This window comes from Bos taurus, chromosome 2 (genome assembly GCF_002263795.3).
Source record: "Bos taurus isolate L1 Dominette 01449 registration number 42190680 breed Hereford chromosome 2, ARS-UCD2.0, whole genome shotgun sequence".
Taxonomy (NCBI): Eukaryota; Metazoa; Chordata; class Mammalia; order Artiodactyla; family Bovidae; genus Bos; species Bos taurus.
Window position 1 is genome coordinate 23,864,120 of NC_037329.1, and position 27,085 is coordinate 23,891,204.

At 42.9% G+C, this 27,085-nt stretch overlaps 1 protein-coding gene across 2 annotated transcripts in view; it reads right to left on the minus strand.

Annotated features, from left to right (window-relative positions):
• Window positions 1–27,085, minus strand: part of RAPGEF4 (Rap guanine nucleotide exchange factor 4) — a 330,219-nt gene that overhangs the window by 256,438 nt on the left and 46,696 nt on the right. For both annotated transcript variants that reach the window (NM_001192902.1, XM_015474949.3), the window contains exons 2-3: window positions 11,768–11,910; window positions 8,841–8,929 (exon numbers count right to left, since the gene is read on the minus strand). In NM_001192902.1, the coding sequence (NP_001179831.1) occupies window positions 8,841–8,929; window positions 11,768–11,910 (232 nt within the window). The remainder of the gene's footprint in view (window positions 1–8,840; window positions 8,930–11,767; window positions 11,911–27,085) is intronic.

Consider the following 27,085-nt stretch of genomic DNA (forward strand, 5'->3'; position numbering starts at 1 on the left):
CAGTATTATTCATTCTAATAGGAATGTAAATCTCTGGCTTTTAGCCCATTAAGTTAAATAGGCACTGGAGACAGGCAGGCTGTTGAGCACACGAGTTCAGCTGTGGATATCCGAAGGCCCACAGGTCCTGCTTAGACTTAGGTTAGAGACCAAGAGTGGGGGCAGGTCTTGCTGGGAACTGAAGGGTTCATCCTTGACAGAACCTGGGATGCCGAGTAGAAATCTACATGAGCACATGAGCCAAGTTGGGACGCTCTGGTCTGGGATGGGGAAGTGGTCTGCAGGCAGGGCCCCTTGCTGGGCGTTCTCAGTTTCATGGGGTAAGACAGAGTGAGCAGGCAGGAGAATGTCTGCAAAGCTGGGAGAGATGCCTCCGACAACTGCTCAGGGACACAGGGTAGAAGTACTTCCAAGGTAGGTTTTGTTTTATGGAGCAGTGGAGTCAATATAAAGGATATCAATTGATATAGTTGATAGGAAGGCATTTCCAAGGATGGTAGACTCTAAAAAGTTCACCATAGTTATAGGAACAGGATAATCCATGTATTTCCCAAAGTTCTTACCCACACACAGCTTCACAGCTATAACATAAGAAATGAAAGCACCATGAGACCAGTTCCTCAGGGAGGCTCTCAGGGAGGTCGGGCCACATCCCTCTCTGTATCCAGAGCTTGGGGTTTCTCCCCTCCAGCCCACGCTTGAGGCCTTGGACTGGGAGAAGGCAAGGAAGCAGAATTGAGCACTGGCCTTACTGCATGAGAGCAGAGAAGCTGGTTCCAACCAATTCTCAGCAGGATTCTGTACCCTCATCTGCCGGTCCTGAGCTAGGAACGGACCCACAGGGTGAGGCTGTGGTCAGTAGACAAGGTCCTGCCTCCCCAGCTAGCAAAGACTGTTTCTAAACTGACTGGCAAGTGTTTTGCTGGGCTGATCCCAAGCAAAACTGGGAGGCGAGCCCAGTAGCTTTTCCCCTCCCCCCTCCCCTGCACGGAAAGGGCCTGAAGTTTACCTTACTACTCACTGAACATTTGTGTTTTCATCGTTCTCCCAAATGAGGAATCAGTGGCTTTCTTTGTTATAATGCTGGCCATCAGTGTGATCCAAGGGGGTGCAGAAAGATCCACCACCCTGTGACCACCACGCATCCTGGCAGTATCCGGGAGCATGCGCCCTTTGTATCTATAGCCCCTCCCCTACGCCCAGGTAGCTGGATGCACCGCACGTGTGATTAATGTTAAGTGAGGTACCAGCAGAGCACTGGATTGGGCAAGGAAGTCAGGTGATTTCCAGCGCTACGGGTTACTACTGTGTCATCCTGGGTGGGCAACTCACTCACCTGTGTCTTAGCAAGATGCAGCACAGCTGGGTCAACCTAACAGGGCAGCTCAAATGAAAGAGGGCAAGTGAAATGCTTTGCAAAGGATGAGATTTAATACTACTCTGCTCAGAGGGTATTGCCAATGAGACATAAGTATGACCCTCCATGTGGGGTCCAAAAAATTCAAGGAGGATCTGTCAAACCAATCATACAGAGAGTGAGACGTATGTTTTCTTACCCTAGGGAGCAAAAAAGTTTAATATAAAGGGTGATGGGGAGAAAAAGTAATATATTGAGACAGGCAGGAAGGTAATATGAATTTATGAGCCAAAGATAATATATTTCTGCTCTGTGTGTTCTTGAAAGTTATATCTTCGTATCATGTAGAAGAGTGATTTTTTTTTTCAGAAAAATTCAATGAATAATACCTAATAAATGTATAATATGAAAATACTGTACCAGAATCTGTGATGCGTTTTCTTCCATGTTCCTTATTTCAAGCAGTGGCATCACCACCCACCTCTTCATCCAAGTCAGGCTCCTCCCTTTCTCTCAATCCCCCCCCATCCCATCAACACCAATTATACCCGTTTCACCTCTACTTTGTATATACCACACCTAAATCTCCCTCCCTGATCACCCCTACTTCTCAATCCCACCTTCCAACTTAGAAACCCTTTAAAGGGATGGGCCATGCTCATTTCACTGTTTGTCTTTGGGTCTAAAGCAGGTGTTCCCCAACAGTAGGCCTTGGTGGGTAGAGGGGCGGGGGGGTGGGAGTGCAAACACTTGAAAGGAGGAGCTTGGAGGTGAGGCATGGAGCTCTGAGCTGGAATCCAAAATGCAGGACGGTGGCTGCAGGAGCTTCAGGGGAAAAGCTGCTCCTCCCCACATCATTCCTAAATGGCTCAGCCCTCACTCCATCCCTTCCCTCTCACATCCTCTGGATGGCACCTGTACAAGCACAATGGTCGAGAACTTGAGTCCTAGAATCACAACAACCTAATGGAAGAAAAGCTACGACAAACCTAGACAGCATATTTAAAAGGAGGAACATTACTTTGCCGACAAAGGTCAATATAGTCAAAGCTATGGTTTTTCCAGTAGTCATGAGAGTTGGACTATAAAGCTGAGCGCTGAAGAACTGATGCTTTTGAACTGTGGTGTTGGAGAAGACTCTTGAGAGCCCCTTGGACTGCAAGGAGACCCAACCAGTCCATCCTAAAGGAGATCAGTCCTGAATATTCATTGGAAGGACTGATGCTGAAGCTGAAATTCCAATACTTTGGCCAGCTGATGCAAAGAACAGACTCATAGGAAAAGACCCTGATGCTGGGAAAAATTGATGGCAGGAGGAGAAGGGGACGACAGAGGATGAGATGGTTGGACGGCATCACCGACTTGATGGACATGAATTTGAGCATGCTCTGGGAATTGGTGATGAATAGGAAAGCCTGGTGTGCTGCAGTCCATGGGGTTGCAAAGAGTCAGACATGAGTGAGCAACTGAACTAAACTGAATGGCTGTGTGCCCTGGGGCAAGTTATTGAGCATCTGTGAAATGAGACTAATCATAGTACTGAATGGGGGAAGGCGATGTAGGGTGTAGCCAGTGAAATAAAGCTTGTAAAGTGCTTTGCATAAAGCCGCTCATAGTGAGCGCTCTGCCACCATTAGCCATTTCAGCCCTCATCTCACCATTCTGGCTCAGCTAAAACCCCACTGAGGAGCCGAAACTCAGAGCTTAAGTTTGGAAGTTTATCTCCACCATCTCCTCTGACTCCTGACTCTCAGATGAGAAGAGAGGCATGCAGGGCAGGGTGAGACTTGAGGCAAGTAAGTGGAGGGCAGGCTAGCAAGAAACGCTGCTCTATCCACTTTTAAAGATTTGAGTCTTTGCTTAATTCTATTTCTTTAATTCTATTAATTAAGGAATTCAAGGAATTAAATAGAATTCACTTCTATTTCCTTAATTCTCTCTTAGTCTCTTTAAATTTTTCTTCTTTTTCGGCCCCCACCCACCTTTCATTTGCGTATGAGAAGCAAGAAGAATGTGAAATTGGGAGTGTGTCTGATAGAAATTCAAATCTTAATTTAGCCATGTACATTTGTGTGGCCCTGCAGCTTCCCTGGTGACTTAGAGGGTAAAGTGTCTTCCTGCAATGCAGGAGACCCGGGTTCATCCCTGGGTCGGGAAGATCCCCTAGAGAAGGAAATGGCAACCCACTCCAGTACTCTTGCCTGGGAAATCCCATGGACAGAGGAGCCTTGTAGGGTACAGTCCATGGGGTCACAAAGAGTTGGACACAACTGAGCGACCACACGTTTGGGAATGTTATACCTAAGGTCACTGAGCCTTGTTTTCAAGCTCCTGTAAAACAGGGCATAAAAGATGAAGTCAATGCATACCCAGGGGACCCCAGCACAGTGTGGCATATGAAGGCAATGGGCAGTGCCGGTGCTGGTCTCTGGGAATTCCAGGTCTTTTCTGGCTTCTCCTCCCATGGCCCATTGCCCAAACCCATTTTGCCCCCCACGATAGGGGCATATGATAATTAATTTTATGTGTCAACTTAGCTAGACTATGGTATCCAGTTGTTTAGTCAAATAGCCTAGATTCTGAGGTAAAAGTATTTTTTAGGTGTGATTAACATTTCCTTGGAAGGAAAGTTATGACCAACCTAGATAGCATATTCAAAAGCACAGACGTTACTTTGCCAACAAAGGTCTGTCTAGTCAAGGCTATGGTTTTTCCTGTGGTCATGTATGGATGTGAGAGTTGGACCGTGAAGAAGGCTGAGCGCTGAAGAGTTGATGCTTTTGAACTGTGGTGTTGGAGAAGACTCTTGAGAGTCCCTTGGACTGCAAGGAGATCCAACCAGTCCATTCTGAAAGAGATCAGCCCTGGGATTTCTTTGGAAGGAATGATGCTAAAGCTGAAACTCCAGTACTTTGGCCACCTCATGTGAAGAGTTGATTCATTGGAAAAGACTCTGATGCTGGGAGGGATTGGGGGGCAGGAGGAGAAGGGGACGCCAGAGGATGAGATGGCTGGATGGCATCACTGACTCGATGGATGTGGGTTTGGGTGAACTCTGGGAGTTGGTGATGGACAGGGAGGCTTGGTGTGCTGCGATTCATGGGGTTGCAAAGAGTCGGACATGACTGAGCGACTGAACTGAACTGAACTGAACTGAACATTTACAAGCAGCACTTTAAAACAGATTACTCTCCATAACATGGGTGGGCCTCACCCAATCAGTTGAAGGTCTTAAAAGCCAATGTCTCCCTTGAGGTTTCCCAAAGATGGAATTCTGCTTCCAGAATGCAACATAGAAATTCTCTCTGAATTTCCAACTTTAAGATTAAAGTCTGTAAAGTCTGCATCATCTGCTTTCACCTGAATTTCAGCCTGCCAGCTTGCCCTGAGGATTTCCAACATGGCAGTGCCCACAATCACATAAGCCAATTTCTTAAAGGAAATGTCTACCATCTATATATCTATCTATCACCTGTTGACACTGGTTATCTGGAGAACCCTGACTTATACAGGGTACCACTCTGATTGGCTAACCCACTGCCTTGATTTGGCCACATCACTACTGGGAAGAGACCCAGAGTCCATTACAAGGCCAGAGCAGATAGCAATGACCTTTTTGTTTTTGTCTTTTGAGTCACTTGCCATGAGAGAAGTGTCAGCCATCTCACTCATTCTCCTTAGCTCCTTCCTCTCATGTGGTTGGAATTCTATCTTGTCCATCAGAGCTAGCTGGAAGGCTGGTCTTCTGTCTATTTCTCTGGAAGTTTGGAGGCTATAGAGGTCAATGTGTCTTCTCTTCCTTATTTCTTGGGGACTCTACAAATCAATTCAGAAAACTCTGGCTGGGACTGTGGTTGGATTCTGTGAAGTACATAGAAGAAGAAGCGATAAGCCAGCTTTGGTATAAAGCTAATATGAGAATATGAGAAGACTAAGCCCAGCTTCATGCCAAACAGAAGAGAAAAAAGTGGAACCAGTGACAGATTTTATTTTCTTGGGCTCCAAAATCACTGCAGACAGTGATTGAAGCCACAAAATTTAAAGACTATTGCTCTTAGAAGAAAATCTATGACAAACCTTAGACAGAATATTAAAAAGCAAAGATATCACTTTGCTGACAAAGGTTTGTGTAGTCAAAGCTATGGTTTTTTTCAGTAGTCATGTACAGATGTGAGACTTGGACCATAAAGAAGGCTGAATGCCAAAGAACTGATGCTACCAAATCGTGATGCTAGAGAAGGTTCTTAAGAGTCCCTTGGACTACAGATCAAACTGGGATCAAACCAGTCAGTCCTAAAGGAAATCAACCCTGAATATTCATTGGAAGGACTGATGCTGAAGCTCCAATTCTTTGCCCACCTGATGCAACTCACTGGAAAAGACCCTGATGCTGGGAAAAATTGAAGGCAAAAGGAGAAGTGAGCGACAGAGGATGAGATAATTAGATAACATCACCAACTCAATGGACGTGAGTTTGAGCAAACTCTGGGAGATAATGAAGAACAAGGAAGCCTGGTGTGCTGCAGTCCATGGGCTCACAAAGAGTTGGACACAACTTAGTGACCGAACAACAACAAAGCTCAACTTAGGAAAGTTCTCTTCATTGGGGCTGAGGTCAAAGCCATAGCTAGAATCTAAAGTTAAAGTTTACTAATTTTTTTTTAAATCCACAACTGTTGCTCAGCTATTCTTGGGGAGCACCCCACACTGAGAAATAACTGGTCAAGGGCAATACTCTGGCAGCCCCTGGCCAAATACTATATTAATACCATCAAAATCTCATGCCAGCTTAGCATCTGAGGTGTCAGCACATTGCTGCTGCTGATCTTTATCTTCCCTTAAGAACACTTCCTCTGCCTTTTCAAATTCTTTCCTCATCTCTCTTCCCTGCTTTTCTTCCCTTCTCACTTTTCTCCTTCCTAATCTTCATCTTCCTTCCTTTTCCTCTTTCCTCACCTTTCTTTATTCAGCTTTTCTGAATCACCTTCATTACTCATTAACAACCAGACAGAGGAGGAAGGAAGATCATCCTTTTCTAGGCCCTGTCCCCTCCGCACATCCATGCAGGTAAGAGCAGGTGAAGGTTAGCGTCAGAAGCAACTCTGAGCAAAAAGGTCTGGAGGGGACCCACCTGGACAGCAGTCTGCAGGCAGAAGGTATGTGGAGGTACAGGGCATGAGAAGATCTGAAAGGATGAGAAACAGCCAAGAGAGAGGGAATTGCTTCATCATATTTCTTCTGAGTCAAACAGTACAGAGTGCTGGCTAAGAGCATATGTTCAAATGCCTAACTGCTTATTCATCCTGGTCCCCCTAATTTCTAGATATGTTAGTTGAAACTAGTTAGTTCGCCACACAAAGACTTGGTTTCCTCATTTGTAAAATGAAACAGTAATGTGACCCACCTCACAGGGTTAAAGGAGCAAGTAAATACAGTTAAGTGCTTGAACACTGCCTGCTGCTGCTGCTGCTAAGTCACCTCAGTCGTGTCCGACTCTGTGCAACCCCATAGACGGCAGCCCACCAGGCTTCCCGTCCCTGGGATTCTCCAGGCAAGAACACTGGAGTGGGTTGCCATTTGCTTCTCCAATGCATGAAAGTGAAAAGTGAAAATGAAGGCGCTCAGTCGTGTCCGCCTCAGTGATCCCATGGACTGCAGCCCACAGGGCTCCTCCATCCATGGGATTTTCCAGGCAAGAGTACTGGAGTAGGTTGCCATTGCCTTCTCTGAGAACATTGCCTAGCACATAACAAATATCCAAGAACTGCTAGCTGTTCTCAGTCCCACTGGAAAACTGAGGCAACTTATAAGAATAAAAACTCACCTCCCTCTTTGGGCCACTCTGAAATTCAAGAGGGAACTGGCCCTGCAAGAGAGGGCAGGAGGACAGTACCATCGAGGCCAGCAGGCACAGATTCCAGGCAGTTCCTCATGGAACTTTTGATGCACGGATGCACTGCAAAGGTATACTCTCAGGTGAGGAGGACTTGGGTACTGGCCTGAGACCCTAACCCTCCATGACAATGGGCAGAACACAGGCTACTGTACTCCAAACTCCAAATGTCCACTAACCAACAATCCACTTGTTAGATGGTAACTGCCCACAACTCCAATATACACACAAATTCCTACAAAGTTAAACCTCAAATGGAGTATGTCATAGATGTTTCTCACAGTTGAAGTGTGCCACATGTGGAAAAGGCTTAGAAGCACTATCTTAAACATGGTATTTGGCTGGAGATTATTTGTCCCTTTAATTCCTTGACCTTTCTTGATATTTCTTTCCAATTTTGTACTTAGCCGATTCTCTTCCTTCAGTTTTTATCTGAATTCTGATACATGTGAATATAAGACTCAGAACATTTTCATACTGAAGCTGGACGGCAGCCTCTAGAGGGGTGTCCTTTTGAGACCAGAGGTTCTTGGCTCTACATAGGAAGGTTCTGTACATATAGGCCATGTGGAATAATGATGGCAAAAGGGTCACTGCAGATGTGAAAGGAGAATCTAGGACCCATTTCAAACTCACAAATATGATGGAGGAGGCAGCAAGAATATGAGTTTTATCTACTAGGACACCATGCTCCTCAGAGGTGACTAATGAAGATAAAGTAAGCCCATGTTTCTTGGCCCTCCACATTCAACGAGATGTAATTTGTCTTAAATAGTGAGCGGTATTCGGGAGACTGCCTTGACCACGTTTCCCGCATTGCTGGAGCTCACGAAAGGCTGATAAGAGGGGCTTCCCTGGTGGCTCAGTGGTAAAGAGTCTGCCTGCCAATGAAGTAGACACAAGTTTAATCCCTGATCCGGAAAGACCCCTCACGCCACACGGCAATGAAGCCCATGGCATGCATCACGGATATTGAGCCTATGCGCTGGAGCCCAGCAACCGCAACTACTGAGCCCATGTGCCCTGGAGCCTATGCTCTGCAGCAGGAGAAGCCACTGCCATGAGAAGCCTGAAACCACAGCAGAGAGCAGCCCCTGCTCGCCCCAACTAGAGACAAGCCCACGCTGCAACGAAGACCCAGCACAGCCAAAAATAAATAAAAAATTTTTGAAGCTGACAAGGGGGTCACTTTTAGGACAGAGAAAAGCCAGGAAACCAGATTCAGGAGGATCTAAGGAGGAACCTCGGAAGACTTGCTTCTCTTTCCCCTTTGCTCACGTTTCACCTCACACAATGGCAGTTTCCCACTGCTGCGGACTTGTTTGCATTTTTCTAACAGACAGCAGGCTCCTGGAGGGCATTCTGCATTTCATATTTCCACACCTGGCACCATACTTAAATCGTGGAAAACACTCAATATGTATGTTTCTTGAGAATTCAACACATACCTATGGAACTCTGAACTACGGGAAAGATAAATGGGTTTGAAAATGTAATTTTGATAGCATTCAAGACAGAGGGATAATGTATCATTAAAAATAACAATACTAAATCTTACTTTAAGAAAATAAAAAGAATATGGTATCTTACCTGGTGACTGCTGGTCTCAGAAACTTTAACATCCAAAGACCCTGCCAGGACAGCATACCAGTTGGTTCCAATATCACCTTGGCGAAATACTGGAAAAGAAACAGGCAGGTAAGCAGGCCAAATGTAAGTTGGTTTTACCACGTAATCTGATAATTTCTCACTGACTGTTCTGAGCCTAACTTGGACCTAGATGAGATTCCTCTATGTATTCCCACCAGAGCATACCATAATTTTCTTTCCCTCTTCTATCAACAAAGCAATATCCTATTTATTTAACATTCCATGAAGCAGAACTCTATTAAACAGAACTCTTTTATATTTATACAGTAGCAATAAGGGATGTTAATCCTAAAGGCTATAAGATTCTTTGAATGTAAGAAGAATTGTCTGGTATTCTCTGTAATTTGTCTTAAGTGCACTTCATTGTGTTGTGATACTTGGAAAATCATTACTCTAGATGGGGTATGTGTTTAAAAAACTATGTGACTCAACAAAACCAGATCACCACCCTCAATTTCACAAATCTATTTATATTAAAAAACAACATGTTTTCCAGAATAGAATGTCTCATTTCAAGCTAACCAATGACTGATTAAGAAAAATAAAATCGGTTAAAAAAGTTTTAACTACCATATTGTCATTGTCCACTTGCTAGTTTCTTGTATAAATTCACTGCTTTTAGGCATCAAGAGTTACCTCTTTGGAAATGATTCTCATCAGAAATTTCTGAACTCAGTTTTGCTTTACTTTTGTTATCTCAGAGACAAAGCATTTAGTTATTTAGTGAGAATCTTAGTTCCCATGTCCTAGTTAAGACCAACAGTTTGGAAAGTCATTTTGAAACACTGGTTCAAAAATCTCATGCAAACCCAACTATCCTTTTAAATATTCTAGCTAAATAACTAGATGGAATGATTTGATATTTTAAAATTCTTTTCACAGAATCCTACTTCAGAAGTCAAGTAGCTCAATGAAAAATCACATGACAACTCAGTGGGAAAGTTGAGTTCTGGCAAGGCTAGGGCTCACTGCATAAGAGGAAGCTTCTGGGAGCCATAATTAATGATGACAAGCTGTTCTAAACTCTCTGACTAAAGCATGCTGGGGAAAGGCAAGGACAACAATGGTGTCCCACCAGGTGCGAAGACAAGCTTAAGATGGGGGACTGATGAGTTTATAGCTGGCCTCGCCAGTGACTCTGCTATTCCTAGCCTTTGTAAGTGACTTATTTTAGATTTAGGGCTTTGCCTTCCATGAACTTCTTGGCCCCCAGAGACATTATCACTTGCCAATCAAATTCACATTACACATCATAGAAGACTCATTTTGAAAATGGCTGTAAGAAATAGAAGACAGAGTCTTATCTCTTAAAAAAATAATGTTCCTACCAAGTAAGAATAAAAAATATTGGTTTGAAAACAATATGTACGGATGATTTTTTAAACAGAAGTGTGACTGTGCTTTGTGTGCACATAGGCAGATATCTTGAAGGATGCACACAAAACATAAACAGCAATCTCTGGATTTGGGGATTGTAGGTGATATTCGTTTTGTCTTCTAAATTTTCTACAATGCTGTTGTGACAAACCCTGCTAGTTTCCCACTTGAAATCATGCCCTGAACATGGATTATATACAAGTTCCCACTCTCCTCCACAAGGCCAAATACTCAGAGCATATGAGTTTCTTCCCTAGCTCCACCGGGGTAACCATGATTGGTCTAAATCAATCATGTGGTCCCATACTCTGTGCCAGTGATTGGTTTAATCAGAGGCACATGATGCAGTTCTCATTGAAACAATACAGAAAGTCTGCTGGGGGACTTCTGAAAAAGAGGTCCTTCAGCAGGAATGTTTTGTATCAGCATGCAGTGCCTCCAACGGCTGCAGCTAGTTGCCTCAGAACCACTTGGGACAAATCTGAGTACAAAAGCCGACACCTCAAGCTGAACAGCAAAAACAAATAAACCAACAAAAATATGAGAGAAACTTGAGACCTTAATAACGTCATTGAGCCACTTAATCAGTCCTGAAGCCATCCTACCTCAGGACTGCTTATACGTGGATAACTGATGTTCCCTCCTTATAGGAAACATAGTCAAACCAGTTGGATGGGAGTTTTCTGTTACCGAAGTATAAAGCATCCCAACAGATGGTAATAGCATTACTTTTTTAATGAAAATGTACTTGTATATTTTTTAAATGCAGCTGTCAACCTATCATTTTACTCCCCCCACCCCTTAGTCACATCTGGAATAGATGTTATCAGTGAGGTTAATTCAAAACATTACTATTGTAAACCAGCTGTGCTTTAATTTTTAAAATGACTATTATCATTATTTGAGACCTTTTATCTTATTTAACATCCTTTTGCTGTTGCTGTTTAGTTATTAAGTCGTGTCCGACTCTTTATGACCCCATAGACTATAGCACACCAGGCTCCTCTGTCCATGGGATTCTCCAGGCAAGAATACTGGAGAGGGTTGCCATTTCCTTCTCCAGGGGTTCTTCCCAACCCAGGGACTGAACCTAAGACTCCTGTGTCTCCTGCATTGGCAGGAGGATTCTTTACCACTGAGCCACAAGGGAAGCCCATTTAATATCCTATTGGCTCCCATATTTCTAGGGTTACAGAAAATAATTGTATATTAGAACTTCCAAGGATCTTGCCGAATATATAAATCCTTCCGGCTCCATCTGAAAAGGAGGCTGCCCTGGAAGAACCATTTACATGCTATGGACAAAGGAGTTAAGGAAATGCTGGTGTAGAACTGAATAAACAAGGAGAGAGAAATGTCAACCTCATACCTTTGATTGAGCTCAACTGTTTGGCACAAAGATACCCCATTTGCTATCCATCCCCACAGCATAACCACAGATGATCACAAACTTATATATGAAAACACATCACTGGAGTTGCATTTCTTACATGTTATTCCTTTTTCCAGATTCTCATAATAACCACATAAACAAATCTGATGAAGGAGATTTGGGTGAAATTTCTCAAAAGCTTTAACTTCTTTCAGCCGTGTGAAGATTATATCCACATCTTCACTGGATCGTTCCAGTGGTCTATAAAGGGGAGAAAAGGCACAAAGCTGTATCAGAAAGAACTTACTTGAGTCCACATGCATTATTATTCTAAATACAAACAAAGTAATGGAAATATACGAATTGCAAGTATTTTACTGCAAATATTGATTCCTCTACAACCATTATAAATATTTCCAGGCCTAGAGTCTGTCATATAGAGTGAAATAAGTCAGAAAGAGAAAAACAAATATATATTAACATATATATGTGGGATCTAGAAAAATAGTACAGATGAACCTATTTGGAAGACAGGAATAGAGACAGATGTAGTGAGCAGACTTGTGGACACAGAAGGGGAGGATGAACTGGGAAACAGATTGACATATGTGCAAGCCATGTATAAAACAGAGAGCTAGTGGGAACGTGCTGTATAGCACAGGAAGCTCAGCTTGGTGCTCTGACAGACAGATGAGATGGGTGGCAGGGTTGACTGAGGCCCAAGAGGGAGGGCACGGATGTATACACACAGCTGATTCACTTTGCTGCACAGCAGAAACTAACACAACACTGTAAAACCCCAATAAAAAAAAGAAAATATTTCCAGACCTTTGTCTACTACTCACCCTAAACGACTGCAGGTGAAAAGTCACAATGACTGCAGATGGTATGATATAGTGACTTATAATAAAAAACACAAAATTGTAAGAAATTGTTCCCTGTTCCTTGCACAGAGCTAAAACTCTTGCTATTTCATATATAAGCATCACAGGTGTATCTTTGGCTATATTTGGCCTTTTGTCCTCAGATGCTGAAATGCTTAACAGTCATAAAGGTGAAATGGGTGTCAAGCTCCTTTCCATCACAACTGAGTTTATATTAACAAAGTGACTTTTGGAAAACTCCTAGGTAACCTAAGGATGGGGACTGGTTGCCTGGAGAACCAGTCATGTGACTTAGAGGGTTGGAAATTTCAGCAGCACTGTGGGGGCGGGAGGTTGAGTTCAGTCACCAATGACCAATCAGTTTCATCAAGCACGCCTAAGTACTGAACCCTCCATAAAAACCCCTCAACGGTGGGACTGAGGTTGGTGAACACTTGGAAATGTGGGGAGTGGCACCAGGAGAGGGCATGACCTCTCTGTGCCCCTTCTCATACTTTGCCTGTGCTTCTCTTCTACCTGGCTGCTCCTGAACTATATACCCTTTTATAAGAAGTCTAGTAAGTAAGTGTTTTCCTGAGTTCTGTGAACAGCTCTATCAAGTTCATCACACAAAGAGGGGCTCGTGGGAATCTCCAGTTTACAGCTGGTCAGTCAGAAGTACAACGGTAAGAACAAAGACAAATTGCAAACTGCAGAGGTGGGACTGTCTACAGGTGAGTGTGAGTGCAAGTCGCTCAGCTGTGTCCGACTCTTTGCGACCCCATGGACTATATAGTCCATGGAATTCTCCAGGCAAGAATGCTGGGTTGGGTAGCCTTTCCCTTCTCCAGGGGATCTTCCCAACCCAGGGATCGAACTCAGGTTTCCCACATTGCGGGCAGATTCTTTACCAGCTGAGCCACCAGGAAAGCCCTTTATTATCTCCCGAGTCACTGTTTTCCTGCTTTTTCCTCTTCTTGTGGCTCTTCAGCTCTACAAGATGAATTTCACTGTCCATTATTAAAAACTTTCTAAATCAGACAGCAAGGTCAGACAGAGGTTAATTCCTCTAAAGTTAAAAAGACACAAACCAAAAACATTTTCAATAAAATAAAATTCTTTTGAGTACTACATAAATTATAATGGCAAATAATGCCTATTGGCAGTACCACAAAAGAACATTTTATTAGAATATGTTTATGATCTTGAAAGGAGTGGTTTTAATACTTATAACTTTTTACCATATCTACCTTTCAAATTAATGGCATTCAAATAAACAAGACTTAACTTTGCAATATGAGTTATCAAAATCTGGAGACATAAGAGACCTGGGTTTGATCCCTGGGTCAGGAAGATCCCCTGGAGGAGGGCATGGCGACCTATTCCAGTATTCTTGCCTGGAGAATCCTCATGGACAGAGGAGCCTGGCAGGCGGTGGTCCATACAGTTGCACAGAGTCAGACATGACTGAAGCAACTTAGCATGTGAAATTTTAAATGACTCTCTGCCAAACACATGCTTTCATGAGTGCACATTCATTTTAATTATCCATTCACTAAACTATATTGCTTTCCTACTTATATAAGATATCTTCCCCTGGAATAACAGAGATGAACAAGAAGCCAACCCTACCCACAAGGAGCTCATACTCCAGTGGGGAAGGGCGCTCCAAAACCAGAATTAGAACACTGTATGGTAAGCATGGGAACATGGTGCCCACAAGGTTCTGGGCTGGACCTTCTTTTACTACAAAGAATACAAACATGGAAAACACCAAAGTCAGGTATATGAGGGAGAGCAAAGGTTCTGGATTCCACCTGCTGGCCACACTCATTATGCAATGTGAAATTTTAATATGGTTTTAAATCTTAATGCAGTCAATTTGGGATCATCTAGGGTGGATACAACTGAAGCGACTTAGCAGCAGCAGCAGCAGCAGCAGGGACCAATGAACCAGTTTCTGGATTAGTCAGATCATAAGATAATAACACATAGGCATCTTCATGGGAAAATGTACAATAACCTTAAAATCAGCAAAACATCTCCTCTCAGATGACTTCTGTTGTTTGACTATATGATAATAGACATTTGTGAATCCTCTGCCTCGAGGAGGGCCCCCCTCTTCACCAATCTGCTAAGTAAGCACACCCCCACCCTGGGCTACATCCCATAGAAGCTCAGGGGGACCTTCCAGGACAGGGGGTGCCAACACCCAGCAGTCAGACCTGGGGCAGGGGTGCAGGAAGTAGATGAAGAGGGAAAGGAAAGGGCGGAGGGGAAGGCAAGGCTGCTCTCTGCCAAGGTGCCTTCCCAGAGTCGTGAACAGAAGGCTCGTCCAAGAAACGGACAATAACAGGCTGTAATAGGACCGTCATCTCGTGGGAACGTATGGAATGCTTAATAACTACTTCCTTTATATTTTTTCTAAATTTCCAGATGCCTTCTGAAGATCAAATAAACGTATTTCAGAACATTGGGGATAAAGCTAAATGAATACATTTGCATTAAAATGACTTTGCAGTTTGTTTTGATTCTTTGTGCTTTAACAGTAACTTAGGGTTATAAAGAGCTTGTCCCCATTCCTACTGAACTGTTGAGTCCGAGATAATACATGGAGCTTTATATAAAGGGCTACAGAAGCTATTCTTATTATGAGTACCTTCAGATTCATTGTCATCATTGCCACAAAGACCTTTTAAAAGAATGAATAAGGTGCTTAAAAACATATACTGAAATTCTCCTGTGTTTTTGGAAGGGTTTATAGATAGGTGTACATGGATATTTTTCTCTATTATAACAACAGTAAAATCTCAAACAAATGTACTTGATAACATCAGTCTTTCACTACTGACTCCTTAAAGGGCTTTGAAATATTCATCATCACAGCCTTGTTAGATGAAGCAAGTATTATGAAATCTATTTTTCCAGCAAAAACATTATAACAGAGACTAGGTAAGTATTAGTATACTAAAATCATGTGTTTATAGAGCCAGTGATGACATGGATATTTCAAAAGTCTTTGAAACTCAAGATGTTTACCACTTATCATGTTAGCATTTTAATTATATGATTATTAACCACTTAGAAAGTGAAATGTTGACTCTTTACTAATTACAAGTTTTCCCAACAACATCAACAAAATTCAGAAAGAAGGTGTTGAAATGCATTCATTTGATCTGCAAACATTTACTGAGTGTCTGTACAAGAGAAGAAAGGACTCGGTGACACAAAGAGCATGGCTCCTGCACAGAGGAAGTTCAAGCTGAGTTAGCGGGAGTTGTACATGTCCAGCAATTATCAAGGTGATATGTGGTAAGAAGGGCAATTAACATAGGAAAGAAGGAAATATGAATTCAGAAGAACAGGTATCACTGGTGAATGCGAATTCTACAAAGACTTCCTGAAGGCACAGTTGCAAACTCTTCCTCGAGTCAGTTCTTCCCTGTTTCTCTTTTAATTTCTATTGTACCACCACTGTTCCATCATTTATTCCTAAAAATGTGGTGAGTCACTAGGGCTCCTCTCCCTAGAGACCCGCTCTACCGACTCTGCTGTCTGTGAATGTCTTGCCCACCAGCCCCCTACCACACACACACACACACACAGATACAGATATGTATACACACAGATATACATATGTACAAACACATACACACAAGCACACACATACACAATGACAAAGATTCTTTGTTGACCAAACTGGAGTTGGACTCCTGAATCTTTTCCTAGACCCATCTGTGTACTTCTTTGTAAAAGGCAGTTTTAGCAAGAACCTTGCTTAAAAAGTCAGTTTAACCAGAGCCCTCTGTTCTTGATATCTGACCACCCTCCATATCTGATTGGGTTTCACATCCTCCACCATCCCCCAGATGATACCTAACCACCCTTGTCTTCAGTAAAAATCCAGTCAGGTCACTTTACCCAGAATCTCTCTTACCCTTGATGTTTTCTCTTGGTAATTTTCCATCCACTGACCAGCTCCCTAACACACACACACCTTGCTCCTTGACTATAAGTTCCCACTTGTCCATGCTGCATTCAGAGTTGAACCCAATCCCTCTGCCCCACTGTAAAATCCTATGGCAGGGGTCCTCATAGCTACCACAACAGTCCTAAATAAACTCTGCTTACTGCCTTTAATAAGCGTCGGTGAACACCTTTTTCATTAACAACACACACACACACATACACTTGAGCACATCCCTCAGCTCAACCAATGGCCAAAATTCTCTCGTCTCTTGAGTCTGCCTGTGTTCAGGGTGACTCTGAGAAAAAAACCGCTTGATGGCTCTGAAGACCCAGGTGCAGCTGCAGCTTTTTATGTCCACAGCTGAGACTGACTGTCACAGTGCACACCATGACCTCTGTGACACTCCCAAAATATGGCCTGCGCATCGGCCGCCGGGGAGCAGAACGTGTTAAGTCTGCAAATTCCTTGTCTAATGCCTCTCTATTTAGAAATCATGCCCCTGGCTTCTATGTCTCCATAAAAGAGTGAAGAACAAATGGCCCCCCAAGGGTCCCAAATAAGAGAGTTGGGACTGGAGGTCACCAGGAGCACCACTGTGGCCCTGAGCAGACAATAGAGGGGGCAGAATGCCTCCACCTTCCTTTACTGCCAACCAGTGTGTCATCAGTCTCACGAGAGAGAGATGCCAGCTCTGGGGCCCAGGGCTGCTTGGACAGTTGAAAAAGCCTGTCATCAGGCTGAGGGCAGGATCAGTCTTGCTAATATCTAAACAAGGCTAACCCTGCAATTATTAGTGAAAAGAGAAAGGGAAACCTTTTGACCAGGCTCAGTGTGCTACAGGTCCTCTCATGACAAATACAAAATCAAAGTACAGCCTGGCCCAATTTTAACAGACCCTTTTCAAAAACCTTCTCTGACTGCATGAGTGTCTGACCTCAGGATGGAATAATCAAGCTGGGCACACACCTCTCCACTACACACTGCAGTCAGGGGATTCCAGCCAAACCGGATGCTTACTGGACTCCAAGCATCACATCAAGTAGAATGCTTTCCTAATTTTCCTCAGATGATACACTTGCTCCATTAGCCTTATGTTAAAAATAATTTCTTTTGGCTCCTTAACCTTTTAAAATGGCTTCTGGGATGACTCATAACTGATGCCTCCTTAAAAATGCTTTGTAGAGAAGTCTGAAATGACGGCTTTTATTTTTTCTCATGCAATTTGCACCATAAGATACAGATGCTCTCAAAAATCATTCCACAATACTTAGTGCTACATTCAACTTTGAGATGACGCTGTTTAAAAAATTGCCACTGCAACAACTAACCACCCGAAGAGACCTAAGACCCTTAGGTTGTGAGGATTAGAAAAAAGGAAATGGGAATCTCTTGAGATCTTTCTGATAAGTCTTTTCTTAGTGCTCTTTATTCCTGGGCAACAAGAAGGAGACTCTTGAAGGAGAAACAAAGTGGAAAAAAAAAGGAAGGCTGAGGATGGGGGAGTGGGGAGGACATTATTTTTAAGCTTTTATGCATTCCAACCTATGGGCAGCAGCAGAGGGAAATGCGTTTTGAGCAGGCAGTTTGAAAATGCCTTCCCCTCTATGGATTAGCTGGTTGAAAATCTCTGGCTTTAAAAAGGGTATTGGGTATGCTACCATGATAGTGGATAATCTGGTCCCCATGCCCCACTCTAGCTACCTATTTCCTTTGGCCCTTCTGAAGAGGAAAAGTTAAAATTTTACATAACCTCCTGCTCCTTCTGCCTCTGTAACTCAGCTTGCTCCTTGCAAAGTCTGGATCACGTAGGTCACGTAGTCTCAGAAAGTGGGGACTTACAATGCTAGGAACTGAAGCTTATCTCACTCACCCTTGTCCTGCTCTTTGCAACTGCCCAGCCCCTGCTGCTGCTGCTAAGTCACTACAGTCATGTCCAACTCTGTGTGACCCCGTAGACGGCAGCCCACCAGGCTCCCCCGTCCCTGGGATTGATTCTCCAGGCAAGAACACTGGAGTGGGTTGCCATTTCCTTCTCCAATGCAGGAAAGAGAAAAGTGAAAGGGAAGTCGCTCAGTTGTGTCCGACTTTTAGCGACCCCATGGACTGCAGCCTACCAGGCTCCTCCGTCCATGGGATTTTCCAGGCAAGAGTACTGGAGTGGGGTGCCATTGCCTTCTCCCCCAGCCCCTGCAAACCTGCTTAATCATGCCTGTCTGTGTAAAGGTCAAGCATCCCCCTTCCCATCTTGACTGCGGTTCCCACGTGCCCCAAAGCCCTTAGTTTAAACCAGCCTATTAGCAGCCAGTGTTGCCCACTATAGTCTGTCTATAAAAACTCTGTAACTCCTTTGTTCGGGGCTCAGAGCTTGGAGCGTTAACTTCTCTGGGCCCACCGGCGTAATAGACCTGAGTTCTCCAGCCCTCCGAGTGTGGTTCTTGGTTTCTCAAGTACTGGTTTCTGCAACACTGCCTCTTCTAGTCTCCTCCAGACATACAGGTGTCTTTGTTGCCCCTTAAAAGCCTCTGCCCCACCTGAGAGCCTTGCAACAACTATTACTCCTGCCAGGGATGGCTTCCCAGGTGGCTCTAGGGGTAAAGAACCCACCTGCCAATGCAGGGGACATAAGAAATGTGGGTTGGATCCCTGGGTCATAAAGATTCCCTGGAGGAGGAAATGGCAACCCATTCCAGTATTCCTGCCTGGAGAATCCCATGGACAGAGGAGCCTGCTACAGTCCATGGGGTCACAAAGAGTCAGACATGCTGAGCTATTAACATATCTCCAGCACCCTGAACAGTGTCTGGAACACTGTTGAAAGAACAAATACACTTTTGTGCCTTTTGTATTTGTACTTGTAAATGTATTATTATTTATTATTGAAAATGAAGAACATTTCAGAGAAAATTATATTACTTTTTGGTTAAGAAGCATCTTCCCTGGTGGCTCAGTCGGTAAAGAATCTGTCTGCAATGTGGGAGACCAGGGTTCAATCCCCAGGTGGAGAAGATTCCCCTGGAGTAGGAAATAGTTACCCACTCCAGTATCTTGCCTGGAGAATTTCACGGACAGAGGAGCCTGGTGGGTTATAGTCCATGGGGTCACAAAGAATCAGGCACAACCGAGTGACTAACATTTTCACTTTAACTTTGGTTAAGAAACTATCAGTAAAATATTTGTTCTTCTTGATCACACTTACCAAATTAGAGTGATAATAAATCCTCACACTTTCAGTGTTCCCAGTGAAAGAATACAGAAAGAATCATTTCATTTTTTATATTAACAGCAGCTTAATTATTGACCAAGTTTCTTGTGGGATCCATTTATATTTTTTTCATGTGAACCCATGCTAATTTTCATGACTAATTTAGTACATCTAAATATTAAAAAATGGGATATTACTCAGCCTTTCCTGAATGTAAAAACCATATGGAGAATGGAAATAATGTAGTTTAAAGCTGTAGCCCTGAAACAGAGATTGGTACCATTTTTTGAGATATATACTCAAATGCATTCAAGTAGGCACAAACAGAAAATAGTTCTAAAGTGAAGTATACAGAACAGCACCAGCAACTACAAGAGAGTTTATCATCCTTGTGCGGAGGTAATTAGGCTGCTCGTGTGGTAACTAATCTGTCCTGCCCCACAATACTTGTAATGGATATAAGGATATTTAAATTGGAGGGGGCAGGCCTGCATTTTACTTTAATTGATAAACAACAGATAGGAGTAGAAAATTAAGTTTCTAGGCACACTGAGTGAAGACACATCTCCAGATTAGTGATGGGATCATGGAAGCTTGAGTGTTCAGTTCTCATAAAGAACTAGAATGCAGGCAGGAGGACTAAATAATAAGAATTCCTGTGAAGAGCTCAAAAGAGACAGAAAAAGGACTTAGTATGTCAAGGTGGGCAACATTTTGACCTAGAACCAAAAATTTTCAACCAGAATTTATTTCATCAATTTATCAACTTGTTACTGAAGAACACCCAGTCAAAGAAAGACTTAGACAACAGTCAACAAAAGCCTTATTGGTGGTTTTAGTTCACTAACAAAACCATCTCTATATCTGATGCCACAGATTGATCAGTTGAGCAACATGTAGAACAGTAATTTTTTTTAAATATATGGAATTTTCTATTTATTAAAAAATCTATTGTTTCAATACAAAGAGAAGAGAACATCCACTCCTGCTATGATGGAGTAACTGGTGCACAGTAAACAATTTAAAAGTTGAACAAAATACAGGAAGCAACTGTTCTCAGGCATTAGATAACAGGTAATGCAGGACTACGATCCTAGGACGGATGGAAATGCAAGAGGTGATCCACACAATAACTTTGACGCTTTGCCTGGAAATACTTTCTGGAACACAGACATGGAGGGAGACCAAGTAGAGCACAGCAGTATCACGGGGCTAGTGGGGCAGTTATTGGCATTCAGGGATGCTGAAGTAGCTGAAATCTGCAGTGAAGTGACCCCGAAAGAGGGAAGTTGTTCATAAAAAGGGCTCCAAAATTTAGCAGAGGGGTCTTCTTGACTCATTAGCTGCCAATGTGCAGTCCAATACTCATGCAGAAGCCCAGCAGGCAACAGCTTCTGGGAAGTAAAAGTTGAACAGAGATTCTGGAGGTCACACAGTGCTGAGAGATATAGCAGCCCTGACCAGCCAGAGGAGTCAGACCTCACCGATCACCCTGGACATTCAACTGAGACTCAAAAAGACCATTCTAGCCCCAAACCTAGAATTACCCTAACAAGACTGAAAAATAAACCTCAGCAGAAACAAGCCTCAATAGAAACTTACTGATCAGTAAATGAGTTACCTGCCTATGGAAACAGAAGGTAACATGACTTAAAGAAAGTAACAAACTCCAGACTCTTTAATATGAGAGGATCATACTGTCTAGCATACAATCAGAAATTACCACATATATGAGGAAACAGGGAAATGTGACTCATAATGGGGAAAAAAGTCAATAGAAACAGACCCAGAGATGATAGGGATGGCAAATATACCAAACAAGGACTTTAAAACAGCTATTATGTTTAAGGACTTACAAGAAAAGATTAGCATGAGTGAAGAGATGAAGAATATCAGTAGAGGAAACAGACACTATCTAAAAAGAAGCAGATGAAGATTCTAAAACTGAAAAATACAAAATATGAAAAAGAGAAATATTCACTGGATGGGCTTAAGAGGAGGTTGGGCCCTGTGGGAAAACAAATCAGTGAACCTTAAGGCAAAGAGTAGAAAGTGACCAAAACTGAAACATGGCGAGAAAAAAGGATAAAAATTAAACAGAGACTTGATGAGATGGGGGATAATAACAAAAGTTTAATATATATGTCTGAATACTCTTTGGAAGGACTGATGTTGAAGCTGAAGCTCCAGCATTTTGGTCACCTGATGCGAACAGCTGACTCACTGGAAAAGTCCCTGATGCTGGGAAAGATTGAGGGCAGAAGGAGAAGAGGGTATCAGAGGATGAGATGGCTGGATGGCATTACTGATGCAATGGACATGAACGTGGGCAAACTATGGGAGATGGTGAGGGACAGGGAGGCCTGGCTTACTGCAGCCCATGGAGTCGCAAAGAGTCAGACACACCTGGGTGACTGAACGACAACTGAAGTCTCAGGAGAAAAACAGAGAGAAGATAGGAAAGAAAAAAAATATTTTTTAAGAAAGAATGGCTGAAATTTTTCCAATTAAAGTGACAGCATATACCTCCAGAGAGCCTAAACTGTTATGAAACAAAATTTCTACTTTATGAGGATAGTGTAGTAAAGATGGTCACAAAAGCTTTGTCATGATCTCCATCAAGAAGTGGGACCAGGCTTCCCTGGTGGCTCAGTGGTAAAGAATCTGCCTGCCAATGCAGGATACACGGGTTCCTGATCTGGAAAGATCCCATGCACCATGGGACAACTAAGCCTATGTACCGCAAGAACCGAAGCACGAACGCAACGAGAGAAGCCGCCACGATGAGAGGCCTGTGCACTGCAGCTAGAGAGTAGCCCCCACTCGCCACAACCAAAGAAAAGCCCACACAGAAATGAAGACCCAGTTCAGTCAAATAAATAAATAAAATTATTTTTTAAAAGAAGAAGTGGGACTTATTTCCCTTCCTAATGAATCCAGGCTAACCCTGTGACCAGTAGAATGTGGTAGAAATGATACTATGTCACTTATATTATCAAGTTGCATTACCTTCAGCAAGTTGCTTAACCTCTCTGGGCCTTGGCTTCTTCATAACCAAAAGGGAGCTGTAAGCCTAAATTATCTTGGAAATTCTGTCCATCTTTAGAAAGGCCTATGTTCTAAGAGGAGTAATATACTGAGACAATAAATAAATTGCTGTCGTTTAGTCACTAAGTCGTGTCTGACTTTTGCAGCCCCACAAACTGTAGCCCGCCAGGCTCTTCTGTCCATGGGATTTCCCAGGCAAAAATACTGGAGTGGGTTACCATTTCCTCCTCCAGGGGATCTTCCTGACCCAGGGATCGAACCCAAGCCTCCTGCATCGCAGGCAGATTCTTTACCACTGAGCCACCAGAAAAACCCAAATAATAAATACATAAAAATAAATCAGGGTAAAATGAAAAGTGTTGCCCTATAATTACTTTGTGGCTCAGACTCCAAATATCTTAACCAAAATGAGACTGGGCCTTCCAGATCTATGGCTAAGGCACCATGCACTCAGGAGTTTGGTTGGAATAATGTTCTCTGTATGGTTTAGTTGGCCATGGCCTACACAAGGGTAGAGGGTACCATTAGTTAAAGTTCTTAGTAAACCAAAGATTCCCTAAGGCATGGTAGGATATAGCTTTTACAGATAGAGTCAAACACTCCTTTCACAGTACTCAGGCTTTAATAGTGAGAAGACTGTTTAATAAATCTAGGGTTGGATAGTAGAGAAAATACTGAATAAAATTTAACAATAAGTTTTTGTTAGACTAAAGCCTTTCGTCATACTCACTAAGTCTAAGACAGCATATTTCCACAGTTTCAACACAACAAATGCCAGGGAAAACAGATGCCTTAAATTTCATTCTTTTGGGAAACAGCTTTGGGTCCCCCTTCAGAGTGTAAAATGGCCAGAGCAGTCCACACGAACACACATTTCCAGCACGCTTCACTGTAGAGAATGAAACGCCCCAGGCAGCAACATGATTCGTGCCAAGGGCATATGGCAGGTATTATGATTAGTTAGGGATGAAGATTCAATTTGACAGGTTTTCTTTTTGTTGTTAGTCATTTCAGTTTTCAAAGTGATCAGAATTAATAGTCCAGGCCAGGTAGGTGGGTATCTAGAACGCTGATTTAATAAAAAGAAAGCCGGCCTTGCATATCATTTCAGGCAAGATTTGAATTATTGCATCCAGCATTATGACTACTCAGGCAATAAGATGCCTGGAGACTGAATTCCCAAAGAACCAGTAGCTGGACAAGGCCAATATCAGAAAGGGATCTTGTCACAATTGTGTGTGGTCCATTTAGTAATAGGATATTGTGACTCCCCATCTATGCCAAAGACAGATCTAGCTGGAGAGATCATAACAGATTTCCTAAATGCCAGAAGCTGGTCTACCTCATCTAGTCCTCCTTGGAGGGTAGGGAGCCAGTCCTCAGAACCAACAAGAATCAGATGCTAACACCATCCCAGCCCCAAGTCTCCACGCAAGCAAAACACGAAGTACCTTTGTTCTATAGCTTTTCTTCACCCAAGCAGAGATAAAAGGCATGAGAATTCTGAATTTCAGACTCTAATCTCTCATCCAACAAATCTACTGCATGTTAACCAAGTGCAAAGTACAATGAAAAGTTTTCTGAGAATTACAGGAAGAATAAGACTTTCATTCTGCCCTAAAACCACTTCTGATCTCCAAGAGGATCTAAAATCTCTATATAAATGATGAAAATGCAAGGATGAAAGCAGTCATATGGGTCCATATAAAGATCCACAGAGGTCTATATAGTGACTCCTAGGAGTTCAGAGCTAGATGAAACAGGAATGAGTGGATAAGGCTTCACAGAGAACTTTTTCCTTCCAACTTTCAGCTTCCCACAGCATTTAAGCTGAAATTTGAGCTGGGTCATTGAGAGTGGACAGAAATTGTATAAGCACAAACACAGGGTAGAAGGTTTCCAAGCAATAAGATGATAAACTGAAAGTGTTAGTCATTCAGTCATGTCTGACTCTTTGCCACCCCATGGACTGTAGCCCTCCATGGAATTCTTCAGGCAAGAGTACTGGAGTGGGTTGCCATTCCCTTCTCCAGGAGATCTTCCCGACCCAGGGATTGAACTTGTGTCTCCCCATTAGGCAGATTCTCCCGCATTGCAGGCAGATTCTTTATCTAACAGAGTCTAACAAGATGATAAAGCATGAGCAAAGCCATGGAGGTAAGAAATTATAAGCCAAGAGTATCCAGCAGATTCAATGGTCTGAAGTTCCAATGGCCTCTCAAAGAGGAAAACTAAGAAACAGGACTGGATCCCTACTAAGGGCAGGGCTGGAATGCCAGCCAGTGAGTCTACAGACTTTAATCTGCTAACCAGGGGGGACCAGCAGAGATTTTAAGGAGACTAAAGAAATCAGAGCTATCATTTTGAAAAATCAGTCTGCGAGCAGGGAATGAACTGGAGGAGAAAGGGATAAAAGTTAAGGGGACTAATTAAACAGAGCTTTAGGGTTCCACTTGCCACCTTCATTCAGGTGTAATAGCCATAACTCTCTTCTCCTTCTCCCTGTAATGCCCACCTAGAAGTAAGGTGACACTAAGTCCAGGTTTTCCTGGGACAGTCACAGATATACCTACAGGCCCAGTGAAACTATTAACAGTGTCCCCATTCACTCTCACAAGTGTCCTAGTTTGGACAAGTTATTATACACGCCCCTTTCTTGGATTGCCTTTCTCATTCCACCTCTCAGCAGGTGCTCTGCTAGATATCAGGGATGCAAAGCCAATTCCTACACTCACTGATCAGCAATCATGTGATGTTTGTCTCCCTCCCATGGACAGAGGAGCCTAACGGACCATAGTCCATGGCGTGTCTAAAGATTTGGACGTGACTTAGTGACAAAACACACACAGTTGGCTTTTAAGGCTGTTCTGACACTGAAGCCTCATTCTTCTGGGTTTAGAGCTTCTGCAGTCTTGTGCCCCAGCTCTTGGACAGCAGGGAGGGGCCAGAGCAGGAGGTAGCTCTGACTGAAAAGATGCTGGTGTTGGAGAGTGGAGGCGGGATGGCAGAGGAGGTGCAGGAAGACGACATGAGGATCCTCAAGGCTGGGGCAGGGAGCCATGGAAAACAAGGGCCCTTCCAGCTGTTGATGAGTAAGGTTCCGGAATGACTTTTCTCATCTGCAAGCGTCAGTGGGTGTGCGAAGATGATGAAAGGGTACACTGAATAAGGAAAACTAAAAATGTAGCTTGACCACAGGAAAGTCATCCTAATTACAGTCATTTATTTGAACATCATATGAACCATTTGCTCATAATTACAATGCTGTTCAGAAACAAATATGTAAATCATGAAAGGTGTCAGATCATTTTTATTGTAGTTTTTATTTAATTAAAATAGTAAGTTCTCTACAGTATGTGTTTATAATGTAATTATGGTTTGTTATTCATGTGGCATGATCACTTGCTTACAATATTAATTCCTTCTAATACTAATATGCCATTGTATGCAGTAAAAAAATCTGGATTTTTCAGATACCTGTGAACTTTTAGAGAAAAATTCAAAAGGCATCTCAGAGTGCTCTCCTTGGTCCTCTGCATGTCTGAATCATCACAGCTAAGATGACGGAAACCCAGAAAAGGAAGGATCCAAACCACACATCCACCCTGTTTGTTGTAAAGACTTCTGCATACCAAACCTTCTACCCAAATATAAGGTGATCTATCCACAGGACACGCCATCCAAGTGCCAAGAATGGGGTATGGCCTTTGTCCACCTGACAGAGACACGGGCACACTGTGCTGGGCGCCCCTCCTCCTGTGTTGAATGTGAAGGGACCTTCACTGGGCTGGAACCCCTGCAAACCTCTCAGCAGGTTTGTACTGGAGAGAAACCACACTTCTGTGCTTCCTGTGGTCTTGCTTTCACTGAGCCATGTGCTCTGACAAAGCGTGATGGACTCATAAAGCAGAGAAATCCTAGTGGCTGGGACAGTTCTGTTTATAATCACCTTTCAGTTCTATCTCCATTAAGACCGACTGCAGGCTTTCTAATAGAGTTATTAACTTGTCCAGATTTTTTTTGTGTTTCCAAGATCCTGCATCTTCATGGATCTTAAATAAATTTAATACATTTATTTAATATAGCTTAGTAAATTTAATATAGCTTAAAATAAATCTAAGGATATGGTTCCCTCCCCTTAGAAATGCTATGGTCATTTCTAAGCAGGAATAAAGGAGGTATTTACAGGTAAGAGAACACTGTTATTAATAAGTGAGGATTAAATGAATTTTAAATGAATTTTTCAGTTGGCAGACTTCTCATCAAGAAATCTTCAGTTCTTTTCATAATTTGGTCCTCTGCTTGTCCTTTAGGACTAGTCTTTATCAGAGTTTTACATGGTTGTCCCCCTCG